This window comes from Bubalus bubalis, chromosome 2 (genome assembly GCF_019923935.1).
Source record: "Bubalus bubalis isolate 160015118507 breed Murrah chromosome 2, NDDB_SH_1, whole genome shotgun sequence".
Lineage (NCBI taxonomy): Eukaryota > Metazoa > Chordata > Mammalia > Artiodactyla > Bovidae > Bubalus > Bubalus bubalis.
The window spans coordinates 20146547-20166979 of NC_059158.1; the positions used below are offsets into that span (position 1 = coordinate 20146547).

The following is a 20433-nucleotide window of genomic DNA, read 5'->3' on the forward strand; positions in this document are numbered from 1 at the left end:
TGGGCATTGATTGAGGGGCATTAATCCCTTTATCATGAGTTTGCTGTTTCATTTCTATCCATTTCATCTCCCCCTGCCCCTCTTATCCACAATAACTTCCTCTTCCCACGGGCTTCCCGACCTCTCAGGTTTCTTACTACCCTCTATGCGGCTGCTAAGTCGCGTCAGTCGTGTCCAACTCTGTGCGACCCCATAGACAGCAGACCATCAGGCTCCGCCCTCCCTGGGATTCTCCAGGCAAGAACACTGGAGTAGGTTGCCATTTCCTTCTCCAATGCATGAAAGTGAAAAGTGAAAGTGAAGTCGTTCAGTCGTGTCTGACTCTTCGTGACCCCATGGACTGCAGCCTACCAGGCTCCTCCATCCATGGGATTTTCCAGGCAAGAGTACTGGAGTGGGGTGCCATTGCCTTCTCTGACTACCCTCTATGCTATATGCCAATATGATGGTCTTAGTACTCTAAAGTTTCTGGCCAAAAAAAAAAAAGTTTACAAATGCAGAATAATTCACAATTTGTAGGTGAAGAAACCGAGAAAGAGAATAGTTAGGGACCTTCTGAAATTCCCTCAGAAAGATGGAGAAGATGATAATAAGAAATGTAAACATTAACTGAGTTTGGCAATACGCCAGGCATTTTATGTGCCTTGTTTTGTTTAGTTGCTCAGAGTCATGTCGGACTCTTTTGTGACCCTTTGGACTGTAGCCCACCAGGCTCCTCTGTCCATGGGATTTTCCAGCCAAGGATACTGGAGTGGGTTGCCATTTCCTTCTCCAGGGGATCTTCTTGACCCAGGGGATCAAACCCAGGTCTCCAGCATTGGTGGGTGGAGCAACTCTGTGAAGTACCCAGCATGATCATCCCTATTTAAAAATAAAGAATTTAAGATTTAAAGGAGCTGAGTAACCTACTGAAGGTCACACAATTTGTGATCCATTCTAATTGTAAAATCACTTCTAAGCACCAAGCTATCTACCAAGGGGAAGAGCCCATCTGATTTCCAGTCTGCAGTTCTAGAAGGCAGGGGATGAAGTACTGGAAGTGCTGGGAAACTGCATGGCTGCGTAAGTCCCAAGGTTTGCCCCACTACACTGATGTGAATAGGGCATCCTATCTGTTGCCTTCCGCCGCCCCCTCCACCCCCCCCACCCACACACAAAAATATCCTTCTTGCCTGGAATTAACTGAGTGAGAGAGCCCAGGATCCTCCAGCATTCCCTCTGTGGTGAGATCATCCTGTGGAGAGGTGGAGGGAGCAAGGCCCCACTCCAGAAAAGGGGTTATTTTACTACAATCAGGAGCCCCAGGAGCCCAGAGCAGTCAGTCTGGTAAAAGCACTTACACAGCTTTAATGCCAGTCACCTGTAGAGAAGGAGCATTAATTAGCTTAACACTCCCTCCCCAGGAAAGTCAAGGAAGTGGCTGGCCCATTTGATGCATGCGGGCAGCAATCAGAGGAGCCAGCCTTTGATTTCGCCCCCACCTCCACCCAGCAAGGCTTAGCCTCACCCCTCTTTGTGATTAGGTCCAGACAACTGGGGGCAGGGGAGGGGGCATCAAAGCTGTTCAACCTAGGTTGTTTCATAACGTGCTTTTTATGAAGACCTGGAGAAAAGGTTGCAAATGTATATAGTTTCTTAAAAAACAAAAACAAAAACAAAAAAACACGGTGCAGGTAGTCTCTCCCCCTGACTTTTCAGGCCCACAGCCCAGGACGAGTGAGCAGGGAAGCCAGCAAGGCAGAAGGGCAGCACCACATAGGCACAGGGACCCCTGCTGGCTAGTCTGTGGGGCTGGAAGAAGAGACTTGGCTTTTCTTCCACATGTGGAAGGTGTCCAGAGTAAACTGGGCATCCAGATGCTCTGCGTGCCCAACAGCTCTGCCACCTGCTCTCAGCACAGTCCAGGTCCTGGGCTCTGGGCCGGGAGTGCAGCATGGCCAATCCTTGTGTGATGGAGCCACTGTATTGGTTCTTCTTGCTGATGAGGTGGCCGTCATGGATGAGGTAGTGCAGAGCCCTGAAAACAGAGGAGGGGCCATAGGGATCAGGGACACATGGAGAGTTTGGGGGCAGAGATGTGATAGAAACTACACTTGTCCTACAAGTGGAAGGAGGAGGGAAGGAAAGCAACATGGGTGGTTCCCCCAACCCCCAGCCATCCCACCTAAGTGCTACTGGATCTAAATTCACAGATGAGCTTCCTCACCTGGAAATTAGGGGTACTGATTACCCAGCCATTAGGGTAATTGCAAAAATTGAATAAGAATTTTTAAAAAGTGACGCAATGTACAGAAAGGACCTTTGGATGTGTCAATATGTAAAAGTGCTCCTTTTTTTTTTTTTTTTTAAATCACCACCAGACACCCACACTCCACTCCTGAGCCTCAATTCATTCCATCCCAACACTGGCTTAAGGATGACATAGGATGGAGCAGGGCACAGCTACTTTATTAAAGTACTGGGTTGGCCAAAAAGTTTGTGAACCTAAACGAGCTTTTTGGCCAACCCTAGGGAATATCTAATGGTTTGTTTTTAGATTATATCAGGTGGTATGACATGTGAAAACAACTCAGTCAAAACAAAACCAAACCCCGTGATTGCTACAACAGAGACCTCATTCCTTATGCTGCACAATCAGAAGCTCTAACCAGGAAAGGGTTTGGGTCACTATCATGGGAATCCAGGCATTTTAGAACGGAAACTGCTTATTTTTCCTATACACCTAAATGTGGACCCAGCATACTCCAGCATTTAGGAAGTTTTCCTCGTCCATAATCATACTGAAGTCTGAAATGAGACAATGCAAACTCTCTCTACCCCAATTCACAGATAACAAAGCTGAGCTGCTCTGCTAGAAAAATCAGTCTTCCCAGCCCGTAATGCCCAAAGGGCAACTCTAGACCTTCTTCCCTAAATGACTGAATCAGGAGTGAACATCTGACCCACAGAAAACCCAACAGGTTCTCTTGCCAACAGTTTGGAAAAATGAAAAAAAAATTAGTTCAGGAGTTGGGATACTATTGCCTGTTAGCCCAATCTGGCATCACCCACCAGTTATGTTAACTGTGACTGTCTGTGGTTGTTGACAGTGATCCATGGATCCACAAAGTCTAAACTATTTAGTCTGTCCTTTACAAAGTTTTCTACTTCCTGAAAGAGAAGGTCACACAGACATGGTTGCTGTGACCACCATTTGGGGGTGGGAGGGTCATATGCATTCAAAACAGAGGCAGCTGTGCTCAGAGACTTCTAGGGAGGCAGGAAAAGAGAGACTATGCAAGAGAGCAGATAAGGGCTAAGCATCTCAGAGGAGAAAGGACAGATAGGGCCTGACAACCTTCCAATATCCATGAGACACATGGGTCCTGCTTGAAACACATGCTCCCTCCCTTTGATAGACTTATATATCCTAAAATAAACCTTTTTTATCTAAACTAGCTTGACTGTGGTTGTTCCTTTCAACAAAATGAGTCCTAAGTCAGCTATAGGGGCTGGCATGTGACTATAGTAAGTATGGACCAGTTAAGCTCTCTGAAACCATTGCTGACTCCCTTGAGAATCAGTGGGACACCTTTACAGTTGCTTGGAAACAGAAAGTGCATTCCCTAAGTCCAGGTTTATGAAGCAGTAAACAGTTCCATGGAGGCCAGGAATACATCAGTGAAGGTCTTCATCATTGTGGACTAGCAGAGCATAGAGGCCACCTGGTCCTCATGATTATTAAACAATATCTATTAGCTACAAAGCCCCTGACAACAGATAATTGATTCATTGCACAGTACAGTCTATGGTAGGGTCAGCAGAAGGACTGGAGGAACTGTACAGGCCCAAGATGGCATCAGTTATGCTAATAATCATATGTCATATAATAGAAACAACCATATTACTTTGAAGAAGTAATAAAATCACAAAATTATGTAGAGTCAGTAAATGGGAAGGTGATCCAATAGCTCGTGAAAGTGTTAGTTGCTCAGTCATGTCTGACTTTGCAACCCCACTGACTGTAGCCCATCAGGCTCCTCTGTCCATGGGATGCTCCACGCAAGAATACTGGAGTGTGCAGCCATTCCCTTCTCCAGGGATCTTCCTGACCCATGGATTGAACCTGGGTCTTCTGCATTGCAGGCAGAGTCTTTATCATCTGAGCCAAAACCTTCTTTCTCACCAAACCAGAAGACAAAAGAGAAAAGTCTAATAATTCCAACACTTCCCTGTAACTCAGTCAGTAAAGACTCTGCCTGCAGTGCAGGAAACCCTTGTTTGAGCCCTAGGTCGGGAAGATCCCCTGGAGAAGGAAATGGCAAACCATTCCAGTATTCCTACCTGGAAAATCCCATGGACAGAGGAACCTGGCAGGCAACAGTCCATGGCATTGCAAGAGTTGGACATGACTTAGCAATTAAACCACCTGCACAGGAATAAATTGGCCATTTTTAAAAGCTCTGTGAACCCAGATCACTCATGAAAAAGAATTAAATCACCCATGACTACAAGTTCTGTAAAAACTATTAATAATAATATGGCAGAACTTTCACTAAGAGGTGAGCAACAGAGCAAATATTTACTTCCCTAAGAAGCCTGGCTATTGGGTCCATGAGCCCTTAGTCAGGCACCAATGTCTGGCCCTAAGTTCAGAGCATGGAAGTCCATCCATGGCTGCAGCGGCACCTGATTCTGGTCTCAATGGTGCTGTAATGATAGAGTCGCAGAAAGATCTTGTCCAGTCAGACAGCTGGAGAAATGAGCCCAAGCCCCTGGCAGAGTCCTGAGCACCAGAAACTCAGCAGAGTGGCCTGGGGACCACTTGGTCCCGTTTTTTTTGTGTGTGTATTTACCCTAGATTTGTATATATTTGTTATATATATATAACCTAGATTTGTGTATATAACCTCAATTCATATAGATTGTATGTATATAACCTAGATTTGTGTATATTTAATCTAGAAAAAGAAAAAGAGTAAGGAGTTAAGAGACAGCTGTCCTTAAATATCTGGAAATATGCCATGTAGGACAGGTTTCTACTGTCCTTGGTATATTGGGTGTGGCTTGATGGGAGTGGCTCAGGGCTCTGTGTGGAGGGAGCAGGGTGCTGATTTGACTCAGGCCAATTTCCCAGAGTCAGGGCTCTCCAGATGTGGAGTGAGTGGTTGCCTCAGGTGGTGGGAGTTTGTTCCTTGGAATTTCGATTAGAGGCTGGTCAAAGCACCTACTGGGGACAACTAGAGGGAGATTCCTAAGGTGGGCATGTGAAGGAGGAATGCTCACTCTCATCTCTGCACATGTCCACAGAGCAGAAGTGATTTCCACTCCAGAAAAAATATATTTCTATGCCCTAGAAGGAGAGACATGAAAGAAATAATTCCAATTTCTCTCCAGAAGCACATGTATTTCCTGTCACCTGCCCAATGAAGAATTTAGTGACTTCACCAATTGTTGAATTTAGGGAAGAGGCTGTATTAGTCTACTCAGGCTGCCATAACAAAGTATCACAGATTGGGTGACTTAAACAACACATTTTCTCACATTTCTGGAGGCTACAAGTCTAAGTCAACCATCAGGGTTTGTTTCTGGTGAGGGCTCTCTTCCTGGCTTGTAGATATGGCTGCCTTCTCACTGTGCCTTTCCTCTCTCCTCTTTGTATACTAATCTCTCTTCCTCTTATAAGGACACTGATCCTATGGGATTAGGGCCCCACCCTTATGATCTCATTTAACCTTAATTACCTCCTGAAAGGTTGTATCTCTGACTATGTAACATTAGGGGCTAAAACTTCAACATATGACATTTTGGGTGGGGGAGTAGGGGGGTGGGGGGTGTGGGGAGGTGGTTCACAATTCTGTCCATAACAGGGGCTGAGCATACTAATGCTTCAGCTCTGCCTACCCAAAGAGGGATACACTCTGTATGCTTTCCTACTGCATGATAAGCTCAGTAGGGCAGATTCTACTTATGATGGGGAAGCCTGTGACTGTCCAGTTCTTCCTGCAGCAGGTAAGTACCTTTCATTTGGAAACTGGGAAATATTAGGAAGTCTGTTGTGCTCACATCTTAGCCACATCCTCCATTCTAGCTTTTATCAATAATAAGGCTGGTATTTTTATCTTCACTTCCCTAACTGCATCTTACTTTTCAACTGGGAGGGAGAAAGGGGAGTATTACTTAATGAATCCCTAAAACCAACAAGGCAGGAAGCTAGAAACAGGACTTCCCTCTAAAAGCACACTGTATTTTATATCTAAGTTTTAGTTCCTCCTGTCTATCTGGAGAGAAGCCCCTCGGAGCTAGGGTTTTAGACACTAAATAAATTTATGCTTGAAATAAAGATTTTTTTCATTGATCACACTGCCATTTCTTTTAGAGCTATCATAGAAATATTTGGTATCCAGCTTTGCTTTGTATCAAGGATATTATCAGTCCAAGTGATGTCAGTAAAGCAACTGAAATCTCTCCAGGTAAATATTGATGTATCTCTGAGCTTCCTAAAAAGGCAAGCTTCTCAGCAGTGCTTATCATCTCATGAAGTACAATCTGTTCAACTTAGAGGCAGATACCCCACAAAAAAACAAATGAATCCCTGTTTTGTTTATTTGAGGGGCTTATTAAATCTGACTCTCCCATGGAGTTTGGGTAGGTTTCCAGGAAAATATTAAACTTTCCCTGACAATAGGCTTGTTTTCTTGATATTTTTCCCCCAGATGCAATTCATGGGAAGATACCAGCTTAAATTAGGTACATTAGTTTAGAAGGCTAGTCTTCCTGTGTATGGACAAAATTCTTCCTTTCCTTAGAAGAGCTCCTTCAGCCCTTCCTTTCCTTAGAAGAACTTCTTGGGCCCTGCTGTGTACTTAGTGCTGGTTCTGGACATGGACAATACACACTCATCCTCAATCCTGTGCTCTAAAGCCACTTAGTTGTTGTTTTAGTCAATAAGTCATGTCCAACTCTTTTGTGACCCCTGGACTTAGACCGCCTGGCTCCTCTGTCCACGGGATTTCCCAGGCAAGAATACCGGAGTGGGTTGCTGTGCCCTCATCCAGGGGATCTTCCTGACCCAGGGATCAAACCCACGTTTCTTATGTCTCCTGCACTGGCAGGCAGCTTCCTTACCACTAGTGATACTCGGGAAGCCTCTAAAGCCACTTACCTTTCTCTAAATGGATATCCCCATTTTCCCTGAGCATAAGCCTTGGCAGGCATGGTGACGTGCACCCAGAAGCATCACAGGTTGGAGAGGACTTTATGCCCAAGAGGCCCCAGCTGGAATGAGAAAGACACTTGAAGAAAACAAACAACCGAGTGAGACCCTGTGATCTTCATCCTTTACCCAAGGAATTGAAAACCAGAGTCATGTGTTTACTGTAATTAGAAAAGAGATCCTTCAGGATGTGGAATCTTTATTGCATAGTCCTCGGTTGGTTTCTTAACTTGCCCAAGTGCCAACATGTGCCCAGTGCTGGGCCTGGGCAACTGGAGGCAGATGACATATGTCAGTTATTTTCCCTCTCCCTAACCTTCTGTGGACATAAAGAAAAGGACACAAGTCAGCAATACTGGGCAACCTTAGGCATCCCATCTCTCTGGGTCTCATTTTTCTCAATCTGTGTTTTCCAAATTTTCTGGATGATTAGACTCTGCTGAGTAGTTTTGAAAATACAGATTCCAGGCTCTTGTTCTAGGGATTTTAATCCATCAAGTCTGGATACAGGTCAGGAATCTTTATATTTAATGAGCACTCCTAAGCCAACACTATGCTTAGGCAAAGTCTAGAAAACACTGAATTAGATGCTATTAAAATCACTTTCCCCATCTACCAATGGAAGTCTTAGGTGGATCATTTGAAGTCATCATGAGAGTTGCTTTCAGTCCAACCCTTCCCATCGTTAGCCATTCAGAGGACCTAACTGTGCAGAGCACACTGATGGTCACTTTTTCCTAGTGGGGGCTCTGTTAATAGCAGCAATCAAGATACCGTTATTAAAAGCCCAGATTACCTGGTAACTACTTATTCCTTCTGGCATCTTAATCCACCAGCTGGTTTTATTCAAGTCTTCAAAGCTTTGCAGGAATGTTTTATCCTGTAATAATAGCTCTGAAATTCAAGGACAACAAAGATGAGAGACTGTTATGCATACATCATTTTCATGCTTTTATAAGTATGTGTGACAAACACACTTTAAAATTTTCTCTTCTCCTTTACTTTTGTTTTAGTTTCAGGCTTCTACTCTGTACTGTCAAAAAAAAAAAAAAAATACCACTGGGTAGAAGAATTTTATAAAATTGAAAAAAAAAAGAAAAAGGAGGGAAGAAAGAAGGAAAGAAGAAGCTACATCAAAGCTTTTCACCACTGTAAGCACTGAGATTTAAAAAACAAAGTTTCACACTTTTTAATTTAGAATTTATTTGGAGAAAAACAGTATTCTTATAAAGAATCTTGGTATTAAGAACTTCGTAATGACTCCTGTTTTTAATAATGTAGATAATATATGCTGAGTGACCCACACTTTCAGACAAATGGTAAGTTTGTCTCACCATATGGTATGTCTCACCATACCAACAGACTTCAAAAAAAGTGCTATTAAAAGATATACTCTGGGAAGAATAAAATTAATCCTAGATGGAAGTTGTGAAATACAAGAAGTATTAGACAAGCAAAAACAATGACAAGCATATAAGAAAATCTACACAAATTTTGGCTAGGAAAAAAAAAATTCTGTGGATTAAAAATACACTTAAAATATGTAATAAGAATGGCATGTAAGTTGGAACGGGATGAAGAATTCTAAAATGTTCTAAAGCTTTTGTGTTGTTTGGGAGGGCTGTAATTTATTAATTTTTATCTTAATAAGTATGCATGTTGTTATATTAATATCTATGATAAAAAAGAACTAAGAAAAGGAATGTATAACTTCCACATGAATAAATGGGTAAAAGTGAATGAAGTGGGAAAAAAAATTATCAACTTAAAAGTAGAGAAGAATGAAAGATAAGCATACAGAAGTCAGGAAAAATAAAATAAATCCAAATATGTCAATAATTATAATAAATGAAAATAGCTGAATATTCTGTAGATACATCAAGAACACACAAAGTGATGAAACTAAATGGAAGGAGATAGCTACTTCAAGCAAATACTAGCAACAAAATGCTGATGTGCCTGTATTAGTATTAGATAAAATAGGTTTTAAAAAAGCAAAAAAAAAAAAAAAAAAAAGAGACAAGTCATTACATAGTAAAAGGATCAATTCACCAAGAAGTAATAATAATTATAAATCAATATTCACATAGTGATATTCTCAAAATACATAAAACAAAATAAAACAAAAAAGGAAATAATTATAGAAAGAACAAATTCATCATCAGAATTTTAACATCCATCTTCATAATTTTTAAATGAAGGAGGCAAAGAAACCAGTAAATATAAGTGAATCTGAACAGCATAATTATCATATATAATTTAACGAACATACATAGAACACCTCACCCAAAATTGAAAAATTTACTTTTTTAAAAGTATACCTGGATAATTTATGAAAATTACTTTACAAAGGACCATAAAGCAAGCCTCAGCAAATAGTAAAAGATGGACATTATAGACCCCATTATCCATCTACAAGGCAATTAGATTAAAAATCTGTAATGAAAAGATAAAACCACATGTATCTAGAATTTAGGAAACATTTAATGCATGTGTCAAAGGATATGATAGTGGATATCAGAAAAAAAGGTATTATGAGACAGAAACCTAAAGCAGTACTTAGAGGGACATTTATAGCTTTGACATGATTAAATTAAAAAGAAAGCTGCAAATTAATAAGTATCCATATAATCAAATTAGGGGAAAGTGCTTATTAAAACAGCAATGTCTTGTGAATGAAATTTACAAGCCATTTGGGAAATAAAGTCTACTCTGTGTGGTCACCTGGACTTAGCTACAGCTATCATTGATTCAGTAGGTACTAAGCATCAGACATGATACTGAATGATATAAAACCTCCATAGTATTTAGGAATATAAACTAGAGGGGGAAGAATTGAGAAACAAAAAAAATTAAAGAGCTGCACTATGTTTTTTTACTATTTAGTTTGTAATATAATACTCTGAATAAGTAGAAAATACTGTAGTCTCAGTTTATTTTAACAGATTTGGAGATTTTAAAGAGCTGGCTTTATTTTACAAAGTCTCCTATAATTTAGTGACATACAACACATTAAGAAAATGCAGTATTATATGGTGCAATACAGAAATATTTAGTCACTGTTAGCAATGGCAATACAGATACGGAGAGAATGAAAGGACAAAATAGGTGATTAAGTAGTTAATCTCACTAGGAGATTGTAAGTAGAAAAATAATGGAGACTCATGTAAGTTAATGATTACTCGAGAAAGCAGGCTTGCTTAGCAACAAATCCAGGCAACAGTCGCCCAGGACATGCCCCCAAATAAAACAATGGTGGCATGAGTCTCACATCCTGCCCAGTGAGCTCAGTAAGTTAATGATCCCTAAATGTTCTCTGAACACATAAAAAACAATCATTTGTGGACCAGCTTGACCACCCAGTGGCAAGAAAACTCCCCTGCTCAACCTGGAGGAGGAGCTGATGATGGAAAGAAAAACAAAGGTCTTTCTCCTCCTCCCAACTTTTCCTTTGATTATAAAACTGTGGTCCACTAAGTTCTCAGAGCACTGTGTTTCTCTCCCACTTGTTAGTCTCATAAGCGTCCTATTCTAATAAATAACTTCTTATCTACTATTTTGCCCTTGCTGAACTCTTCTCTGCACTGAGACATAAAAGACTATGGTATGAGAGCTCTTCAGAGCCCCCTCCCTGAAATGATACTAATTAATTTCAACAACACCCTTAAAATGATGTCATTCAAGAAAGTTTAATGACATGGAGAGGCATTCATAATAGTGAAACAAGCAAATTACAGAGCAATGTAATCCAATTTTTGTACACATTAAAAAAAAGATTGGAAGGATATACACTAATATCTTATTATTCTTAGATATCTCTGGGTGGTGAAATTATGGGGGAATATTCATTTTATCTTTATAATTAGAGTCTGTATTATTCCTGTAATTAAAAAGAAACAATAGAAGGTATATATCTTTAAAAAGCATTAACTCTTATTTCCGGCATTTTCTTGCTGTCAGATTTCTTCTAGTTGACTTTTTTGTCCTTTGGAGCTGGTGTAGCATCAAACCAAGGCGATCTCTTTGAATTCTAAGGTCTACTATACAGTCTGTGAGATGTCTCCCATATTTGAATGTTTAATAACTATTGGGAGACAATATCAAAGAAGGCATTGTTCATATTTCCCACTAGAAAGTTCATTTTGAGTTTGTAGAAAGATTCAGATATTCTAACTCAAAGTTTAATGCATGCATCAGGGTTAAATAACTGTTTCAAATTAGAAACCACTGATGTTTCTTGTACAACTAACCATCAATTAGCTATGCTAATGAGAAAAGCAGGAAATGATTGCAGGAGAAAATGAAATCAGCAGGGGCAAAAAAGAAAAACAACTCACTGCAGTCCTTTGTTTCAGCCATCAGTTGTTAAAACTTAACAGAGTGACACAAGCATTTTTTTTTTTAAGAGATGGAGTATTAATAATAATAATAAAAAAATACTAATTCCTTAGAAGTCTTTCCCTTTTCCAGATTGTCCTTCAGAGAAGCCATACCTAAAGAATAAAATGACCAAAATATAAGCAGCAGGAAACTTAGAGACAAAAGGCTAGTTAGCAATTCTAATCTCTAGGGGAGTTTTTATAAAGTATCAATGCAGAGTCCTTGATGCAGACCATTTAAATCAGAATCTCTGTGTAAAGGGCTAAATTAATCTATAAGTTGCATAATTTATATCTCGAGTTAATTCTAGCTGTTTTGTATTGGTACCCTGAGTTCTCTGGTTGGACAGTCAGGGACTCAGGTAAATCACCTTTGGTTGGTTCACCTCCATTCCCATCACTCCAGTCCCGGGCAGAACCTTTTCAGTGAGAAACTCTTAAAAGTGACTTCTGCTGATCCAGGATCTTTAAATACCTTCCTAATGACTCTCTTCCCTGTCAAAGATCTGGAATTTTCCCAGAAGGAAACCTTTACTTGAGAGAATGCAAAGTATCACTGCCATGACTGCTATCTGGATACAAAGAAAATGAAAATAAGTCACTGAATGGAAATTACAACTCCCCAGAGAGCTCCACATGCCAGGCTCCTGGAAATTGGTCTGAGTTCCCTTTGTTCTTCAGTTCCAAGAACAGCAGACCTTGTAGTTATACTTCTTTCTCTAGATACCACTTTTACAACTTTCAAAAACTGTGTTTGAATTACATGCTTCTGTAGAAAGTTTTAAAGTAGAATTACAAATAACAAAATTAAAATCTTCCTCAATCTAGAGATAAACATTTACATCATTAGTGTACATTCTTCCATTTTTTTTCTGTGTGTAGAAACATACTTAAAGGTTTGGGTCATGAAATATGTGCGTTTTTGTAACTTTTTAATCTTAAACCTATGTTCTAAGCATTTTTGTGTGTGTCGAGCTTCAAGTTTTCTGTGTATGCAACAAAGCCTATCGTGATTCACCATCATTTATTTAACCATCCACTATATTAGACCTTGATTATCACATCTGACATTTGCCTTATTTTCCCTTTTTTCCTATTTACCAGAAACCAAGATCAGTCACAAACCTGGTGAGTCCATGCTTGTATTTCCTGACTGATGTTTGACACTATATCCAATAGTTTCCCAGGACCACATGTGATATGAAGATGTATGACACAAACTCCCTTAATCTATCCTCCTGCCTTGCTCTCCAATTTTTGTATCTAACACTTTCCCCAAGAGTGATGATACTGTTTTTCCTCCTTTAGCCTAAACCACACTCCTCAAAAATCCTGAAGTTTACATCACCGTCTTCCACATGTGTGTGCAGGGAAGAGTCATCGTTTTAGTATCTAACCTACGCTGAATGTGTACTCTGTTTTCCATGCTAAGAGGTGCATATGTATTTTTTCATTTAAACTTTATGACAGTAATACAAAACAAGTCCTACTATTATCTCTATTCTGCAAGTTGAAAAGTGAGGCTTCTTTTGAGTAATTTGACTAACATCACAGCTAGTAAGAGGCAAAACTGGCCCTAAACTCAGATCTGTTTGCTTCTAAATAATTTATCATTAACATCCATATTTATTCAAATTTTCTTATTTTTTGCCTAATGCCTTTTCTATTCCAGGATCCTACCCAGGATACAATGCTACATTTAATTATCATGTCTTCTTAGACTTCTCTTGGCTGTAACAGTTTCTCAGATATGCCTTATTTTTTCTAAGCCATTAAGGAAAAAAAAAAAATATATATGTATATATATATATATATCACCTTGTACTCTATAAGACCATAGCAATTACAATTTATTGTGCATTGTTAGGGCTTCCCTCATAGCTTGGTTGGTAAAGAATCCACATGCAATGCAGGAGACCCTGGTTCAATTCCTGGGTTGGGAAGATCTGCAGGAGAAGGGATAGGCTACCCACTCCAGTATTCCTGGGCTTCCCTGGTGGCATAGCTGCTAAAGAATCCATCTGTAATGTGGGAGACCTGGGTTTGATCCTTGGGTTGGGAAGATCCTCTAGAGAAGGGAAAGGCTACCCACTCCAGTATTCTGGCCTGGAGAATTCCATGGACTATAAGTGTCTCTATAAGTGTCTTCCAGTTGAGCTATTTCAAATCCTAAAAGATGATGCTGTGAAAGTGCTGCACTCAATATGTCAGCAAATTTGGAAAATTCAGCAGTGGCCACAGGAATGGAAAAGATCAGTTTTCTTTCCAATCCTAAAGAAAGGCAATGTCAAGGAATGTTCAAACTACCATACAATTGCACTCATGCTCAAAATTCTCCAAGCCAGGCTGCAATGGTATGTGAACCGTGAACTTCCAGATGTTCAAGCTGGATTTAGAAAAGGCAGAAGAACCAGAGATCAAATTGCCAACATTTGCTGGATCATGAAAAAAGCAAGAGAGTTCCAGAAAAACATCTACTTCTGCTTTACTGACTACCCCAAAGTCTTTGACTGTGTGGATCACAACAAACTGGAAAAATCTTAAAGAGATGGGAATACCAGACCACATGACCTGCCTCTTGAGAAATCTGTATGCAGGTCAAGAAGCAACAGTTAGAACTGGACATGGAACAACAGACTGGATCCAAACTGGGAAAGGAGTATGTCAAGGCTATATATTGTCAACCTGTTTATTTAACTTATATGCAGAGTACATCATGTGAAATGCCAGGCTGGATGAAGCACAAGCTGGAATCAAGATTGCCAGGAGGAATATCAATAACCTCAGATATGCAGATAACATCACCCTTATGGCAGAAAGCGAAGAACTAAAGAACCTTTTGATAAAAGTGAAAGAGGAGAGTGAAAAGTTGGCTTAAAATTCAAAATTCAAAAAACTAAGATCGTGGCATCTAGTCCCATCACTTCATGGCAAATAGATGGGGAAACTATAGAAACAGTGAGAGACTTTATTTTGGGCTCCCAAATCACTGCAGATAGTGACTGTAGCCATGAAATTAAAAGATGCTTGCTCCTTGGAAGAAAAGCTATGACCAACCTAGGCAGCATATTAAAAAGCAGGGACATTACTTTGCTGATAAAGATCTGTTTGGTCAAAGCTGTTTTTTCCAATGGTCATGTATGGATGTGAGAGTTGGACTATAAGGAAAGCTGAGCACCAAAGAAATGATGCTTTTGAACCGAAGTGATAGAGAAGACTCTTGAGAGTCCCTTGGACTGCAAGGAGATCAAACCACTCAATCGTAAAGGAAATCAGTCCTGAATACTCACTTGAAGGACTGATGCTGAAGCTGAAACTCCAATACTTTGGCCACCTGATGCAAAGAACTGACTCCTTGGAAAAGACCCTGATGCTGGGAAAAATTGAAGGCAGGAGAAGGGGACAACAGAGGATGAGATGGTTGGATGGCATCACTGACTCGATGGCAAGCTCTGAGCAAGCTCGGGGAGTTGGAATGATGGACAAGGAAGCCTGGCATGCTGCAGTCCAAGGGGTCACAAAGAGTTGGACATGACTGAGCAGCTGAACTGACTGAACTGAATAAGTGTCTGCAGTTCTCACAGAAACCTTCTGAAGCTATTAAATCCTCATTTTATAGATGAGAAAACCGAAGCTTAGAGAGATGAAATCCTTTGGTGCAGGTCACAAAGCTAATAAGAGCTGGAGCTGGGGTCCTAACCTGGAACTGTCTGATCAGGAGTGTCATATTCTTTAAAAAAAATATACTAGTTTAGGTGGCTTATGCACACATGCTTTTAAAAAATAAAACTGAATGTTAGTATCAGAGTTAGAATGCCATGAAGATCTATATTTATTCTAACTTTATTACACAGGCTCAGTCTAAAGATTTCTCAAGAGAAAGTTCTAAGCCTATGGCCCAAAGCCAGCAGTGTCACTCAGCTTACTATTTCACAAAGCATCCAGTCAAGTTTTGAACAATTCTGATCATTAGAGCTCTGTGCTCCTTGAAATGGCTTTTGTCCTTTGGTCTCAGTGTGGCCCTGCGGAGCCAGACCCAATCATCTAAACTTCTACCCCAGAACTCTGCAGTTGGCCACCATGTCTCCCCCTAGAAAATCTTTTCCTGGAAGAGCACTGCACAGTATGAACTTCACTCAACATCCTAATATCCTGATTTAGACCACAGTTCCTTGCAGAATCTTTATTTAGATCCAAGTCTTTATAGTGCATTTTATACCTGCAATGTGCATGCCCTATACAATCAGAGCTCAGTAATTGCCTTTTGACAGTCTCCTTGCTTACTGGTAATCTATCACCACCATCACTGTCACCCCTCTCTCCACCTCACCCCCACACTACATTTCTAAATCATCAGGTCCAAACACCAACTCTTTAAATGGGGGGCTCTCTCTAGAAAACCCCTTGAGATACACGTTTGGAAGGTAGTGAAACTTAAGGGGGATGCTTTCTCTGAGTGTGACACACAAGTTAAAGGGCAAAGAGAGTGAACCATGGACAGCCAGAAACAGCTTTCTCCCTGACATCCCCATAGCGCTACAGCAGACAAGAGCTCCGGGGTGGATTTGCCCAGGACAGACAGCACATGGGGCGGGGCAATGCACCAGGAACAGGGCGGGTTCTAAGCAGCTGGTTTCCCTGAGCCGCGTCCGCGGTGGGGGCTTGGGGACTGCACAGTGTCGCTAAGGCGCCAGCAGCCACCCTGCCAGCTACCCTCGTGTCCGCCCCTCAGGTGCTCAAAGCAAATCAGAGAGCGAAAGAAGCAAGCGAGGGTGTCAGACGATACAGTAAAGGAGTCTTGATCAAAGTTCTCCAGGGGTTCCTTTCCAGCCGGTGCCCGCGCTTCGTTGTCAGTACCATGGACAGCGCCCGGGAACCTACTCAGGGGAGCTTGGACGCCGCTGGCTTCTGGCAGGTCTGGCAGCGCTTTGACGTGGAGGGTGAGTAAAACAAGCCAACTGATCAGTCTTGGTGAAAGGACCTAGAGTTCCCCCCTTCCCCGTTCATCTTCCCTGCAGGAAAAGCCGTCTTCCAGCGCGGTTAATGCAATATACCTAAGAGACATTTGGTATACTGCAGTTGTACATCTAGATTATCTTGTGAAAATTCAGAGTGGGAGGAGAGACTTGAATCCCACCACTCTTTCCCAGTCTCTGTGTGTGTGTGTGTGTATGGTGATATAGATATCGTTGTATATATTAGAGGCTTGGGGACTGACACCTGGGTATCTGAAGTCAGTCCTGGCTTGGTTTTACTCCAATCTGCTCATTTTCACGCAGTGATTATCTGGGTAACCTCTTGTCTTTTAGAGGGTGAATTTTTAAAAAATCTAATTTCAAAAAGACACTACCCCCACTCCACCAAAAATCTATTTGAAAAGAACTTAACATTTGCTTTGCTGTCATTAATAAACATGAACATATCTAAAGCATATGTTTTAACCCTGAAAACTAACACTCAACACTTACATTTCTTAAATTTTTTGAAAACTGCAAAAACCTTGGGTTAGAGTTTATTCTAAAACTCATGTTTATTTGTGGATTAAAATTCATGAATAGCTCTCCTTTCCCAAATATTTATATGAGTCCCAGCACAAAGCATTTACTCTTGACTGTGTTATTTGCTATTCAAATCCATGTCTTCTAGAGTAGATATTGCCACTTAGAGTTGTAAAAAAAAAATAAGATCCATGGGGATTTTATAAATTTGAGATTGACAACAAATTTAGATATTAAATGTTAATTACTAAATGCCACGTTGTTATATGTAAGTGACTATTATTTATGCACATCTTTTTGCATTTAGAAAAAGGTTACATAGAAGAGAAGGAGCTTGATGCTTTCTTTTACCACATGTTGACAAAACTGGGTGTTGATGTAAGTATATTTGTGCCACTAAGCATTAATTTGTCTCTCAGTGAGTTACAAAAAGCATCCAAGTCATATGTTGATTTGTACAACACCTATTTATCCCATCTGACCTCTTTTCTTCCTTGCATGCAATTTTTCTCCCTCTCCTAGCAACATAGAGGGATTTAGGTAGGTTTTATAAGAGGTTCAACTGCAGCATTAGATGTGCTGGCCACTGACTTTTACTGTGACATCTGTCATCCACTATTTCAACTGTAAATTAAAACAAGTCTGTTTTGAATGTCTCCTTGGTTATATCTCTGCTAATGGGTTTAAATCTAGAGATAAGGCAACTGACTTTGTTCAAAAAGGTGGAAAAGACGTTGAGAGTGTTAAGGTGCTGAGTGTTTAAGTGCATTGGATATTACTTGGACAGCAAACCACAAATAAATCATTTAGAATAATTTTTTCCATTATTCATTGTTAGAAAAGGTTACAAACTTATGAAATGGTAAACCAGAAAATAATAAACATACTCAGAGCCCAAATATAAATGTGAACCAATCTATCCAGCATCTGTATCCTTCCCTGATGGTAAATCTGGCCTTGAGAGAGGCAGATTAACTTTTGATGAGCCCTCTACCAAAGCAGAGGAGACACACACAGAGAGACGTGCCAGCATGGGGTTGGGGGAACCTGATAAAGACTCCATCTGGGGATGCATGGTAATGGGAGTAGCTCTGGAAACAGTAGCATTTAAAATGAATTGTGGTGATAGCTTATCTTCAGATATAATTGTTTACATGGAAGAGTACTGGAGTGCATGACAATTTCATGTCGGAGCCCAGTGAGGGGAACAAGCAGCTTGGAGATGGTGTTTCTGAGTTGGAGGGAGGGCAGTGAGCTCAAGATAAACAAGGCTGCCATCTGCCTCCAACAGCCACACAGAGCTCTTGCTCTCTCTCATTTTCAGTCCTTCATCTCAGGTTCTCTCCTCCTTCTGTTAATTTCTATTTCTTATTTTGTGTTTTATAGCCATCATCTTCCATCATCTCTTGCCTTTCTCTGTGGTTTCTGTCTCTCATCTCTCTCACCTCTCTCTGGTCTTTATTTCTCACATGTCTCTCCATTGGTCTCTGTCTCTTTATTTATCTTTCTGTCTTCAGTCTGTTTTCCAAGCTCTCATGGTGTCTTTCTCGCCCTCTTTTTTCTTCTCTCTTTACTGTCACGTCTCTTTGTCCTTCATTTCTTTTATCAATATCATTTTCTCTTCTCTCTTTCCTTCTCTTATTTCTCTGCCTTTCTCATTTCTGCTTTGTTCCCACTTACTGCTGGCTCAGATGGTAAAGAATCTGCCTGCAAGGCAGGACACCCAGTTTCAATCCCTGGGCTGGGAAGATCCCCTGGAGAAGGCAATGGCAACCCACTCCACTATTCTTGCCTGGAAAATCCCATAGGCAGAGGAGCCTGGCAGGCTGCAGTCCATGGTTGCAAGAGTTGGACACAACTGAGTGACTACACATACTACTGTAAATGCAAAGGTTCGTGGCATTCCAGAACCCACGAGTCTGATACCATTTTGTCAAACATGACAGGAGTATTTGAGGAAAACAAAAAGATGAAGGCAAAACCATTCAAAGTCTTAGAATAAACTGGATGGTGGAAGGAAAAAAAAAAAAAAAAAAAACCCAGAGACTTGGAGAAAACAAGTCACACCTTGTGTGTGTTTGTGTGTGTAGCAGAGTTTTATCAAAGTAAAAAAAGGGACAGAGAAAGCTTCTGACAGACATCAGAAGGGGGAATGCTCCCCCCCCCCCACCCCCAGCTAGTCTTATCAAGGCCTTATATACTTTTTTCAGACCCACTCATACAACACACATCTTAAATTAACAAGATTAGAATTAACAATAGAAAGATCTTACCAGACTCACTTCCATAATATACATTTTAACATGACAGGATTAGTCAGAAGGTTCTTGTTAAGGAGAAACAAGTCCTTGAGCAAGATACATTGTTATATTGACTAAGACAAAGAAATGTAGAGAACTTTTGTCCTTTTCTCCTTCTTGAAAATTCCAGACCCCTATCTCCACTTCAAGAGCCCCAGACCCCTTTCTCCTCCTCGGGGACCCCGGGCTTCTTATCAATCTGCCTAGGAATTGACTCTCTCATTCCCCCTTTTTCTTTTAGGAGAAATATGTTGCCATGGGAAAGGGGCATTTTTGTTCCATAACTTCTTCCTGCTGTTGAGGGGTGTGGTCCCTAAAATGTTGAGGCAACATTTTCTCCTAATCCTCATATTGAGGGTCTTTGATCAAGGGGCCCCAAGTAATAGTTGGAGGAGGTTATGGCACTCACAGGAGCTTGGACAACCATTTGTAACTTAAAAGCTTTCAGATGGTTAGAAACAAACTTAGTTTTACAGTTACAGATGTAAGGCAAAATAGCCGTTAAACCAAGTTAAAACCTAAACAAAATAAAAAGTCACATTTTGTCCATAGTTAAGGTACAATATGTCATACCAGTCCATCTTAGAATTGTTAGATGTCATCACAGAGTTGAAGAAAGTCCTTTCCTTGAAGCGGAGAAACCCACCATGGGAAGTCTTCAATTGAGGAGGGGAGTGCTCCACAGACCCAGCAATTATGTCGCTTGTGGAATGCTTCATAGGAATGAGCCCAGGATAGGAAGGCATTGTCTTAAGGGTTAAATGGCAGACTCAGGACTTTTGGAGTCAGCAGAAGCAAGCCCACATAGACTCTCAGGCCCATCTCTGTTCCTGGCTCAAACAGCAGCTTGTTTGACTCAAAGGCTGGGTCAGGAGTTAACCTCCCAATAATGTCTGTTGAAAAGCTAAAAGCTGAGTCCAATAGTTAATTTTAAGGCTTCAGGATCTATGACAATATATGTGCACAAAAACAGTCTGTCACAGAGACAGTCCCTTCTTCTTAGGGGCAGTTCAAGCCCTCATTAAAGCCATGGGTAAAACTTTAAGCCAACTGTCTTGTGT

The 20433-nt window shown here is 40.7% G+C and overlaps 1 protein-coding gene and 1 long non-coding RNA gene across 5 annotated transcripts in view; one reads left to right on the plus strand and one right to left on the minus strand.

Moving 5' to 3' along the window:
- Positions 1-1173: 1173 nt before the first annotated feature.
- LOC123465485 overlaps positions 1174-20433 on the minus strand; it is a 132928-nt gene continuing 113668 nt past the window's right edge. For both annotated transcript variants that reach the window (XR_006640711.1, XR_006640712.1), the window contains exons 3-5: positions 7992-8089; positions 7145-7257; positions 1174-2017 (exon numbers count right to left, since the gene is read on the minus strand). This is a non-coding gene — a long non-coding RNA (uncharacterized LOC123465485). The remainder of the gene's footprint in view (positions 2018-7144; positions 7258-7991; positions 8090-20433) is intronic.
- Positions 15271-20433, plus strand: part of SCGN (secretagogin, EF-hand calcium binding protein) — a 57070-nt gene continuing 51907 nt past the window's right edge. Inside the window, exons 1-2 of one of the 3 annotated variants that reach the window (XM_044928046.2) lie at positions 15271-16514; positions 17380-17450. In XM_044928046.2, coding sequence (XP_044783981.2) covers positions 16433-16514; positions 17380-17450 — 153 coding nt within the window. In that variant the 5' untranslated portion in view covers positions 15271-16432. The remainder of the gene's footprint in view (positions 16515-17379; positions 17451-20433) is intronic. The other 2 variants (XM_044928043.2, XM_006051214.4) reach the window with 2 other exon arrangements.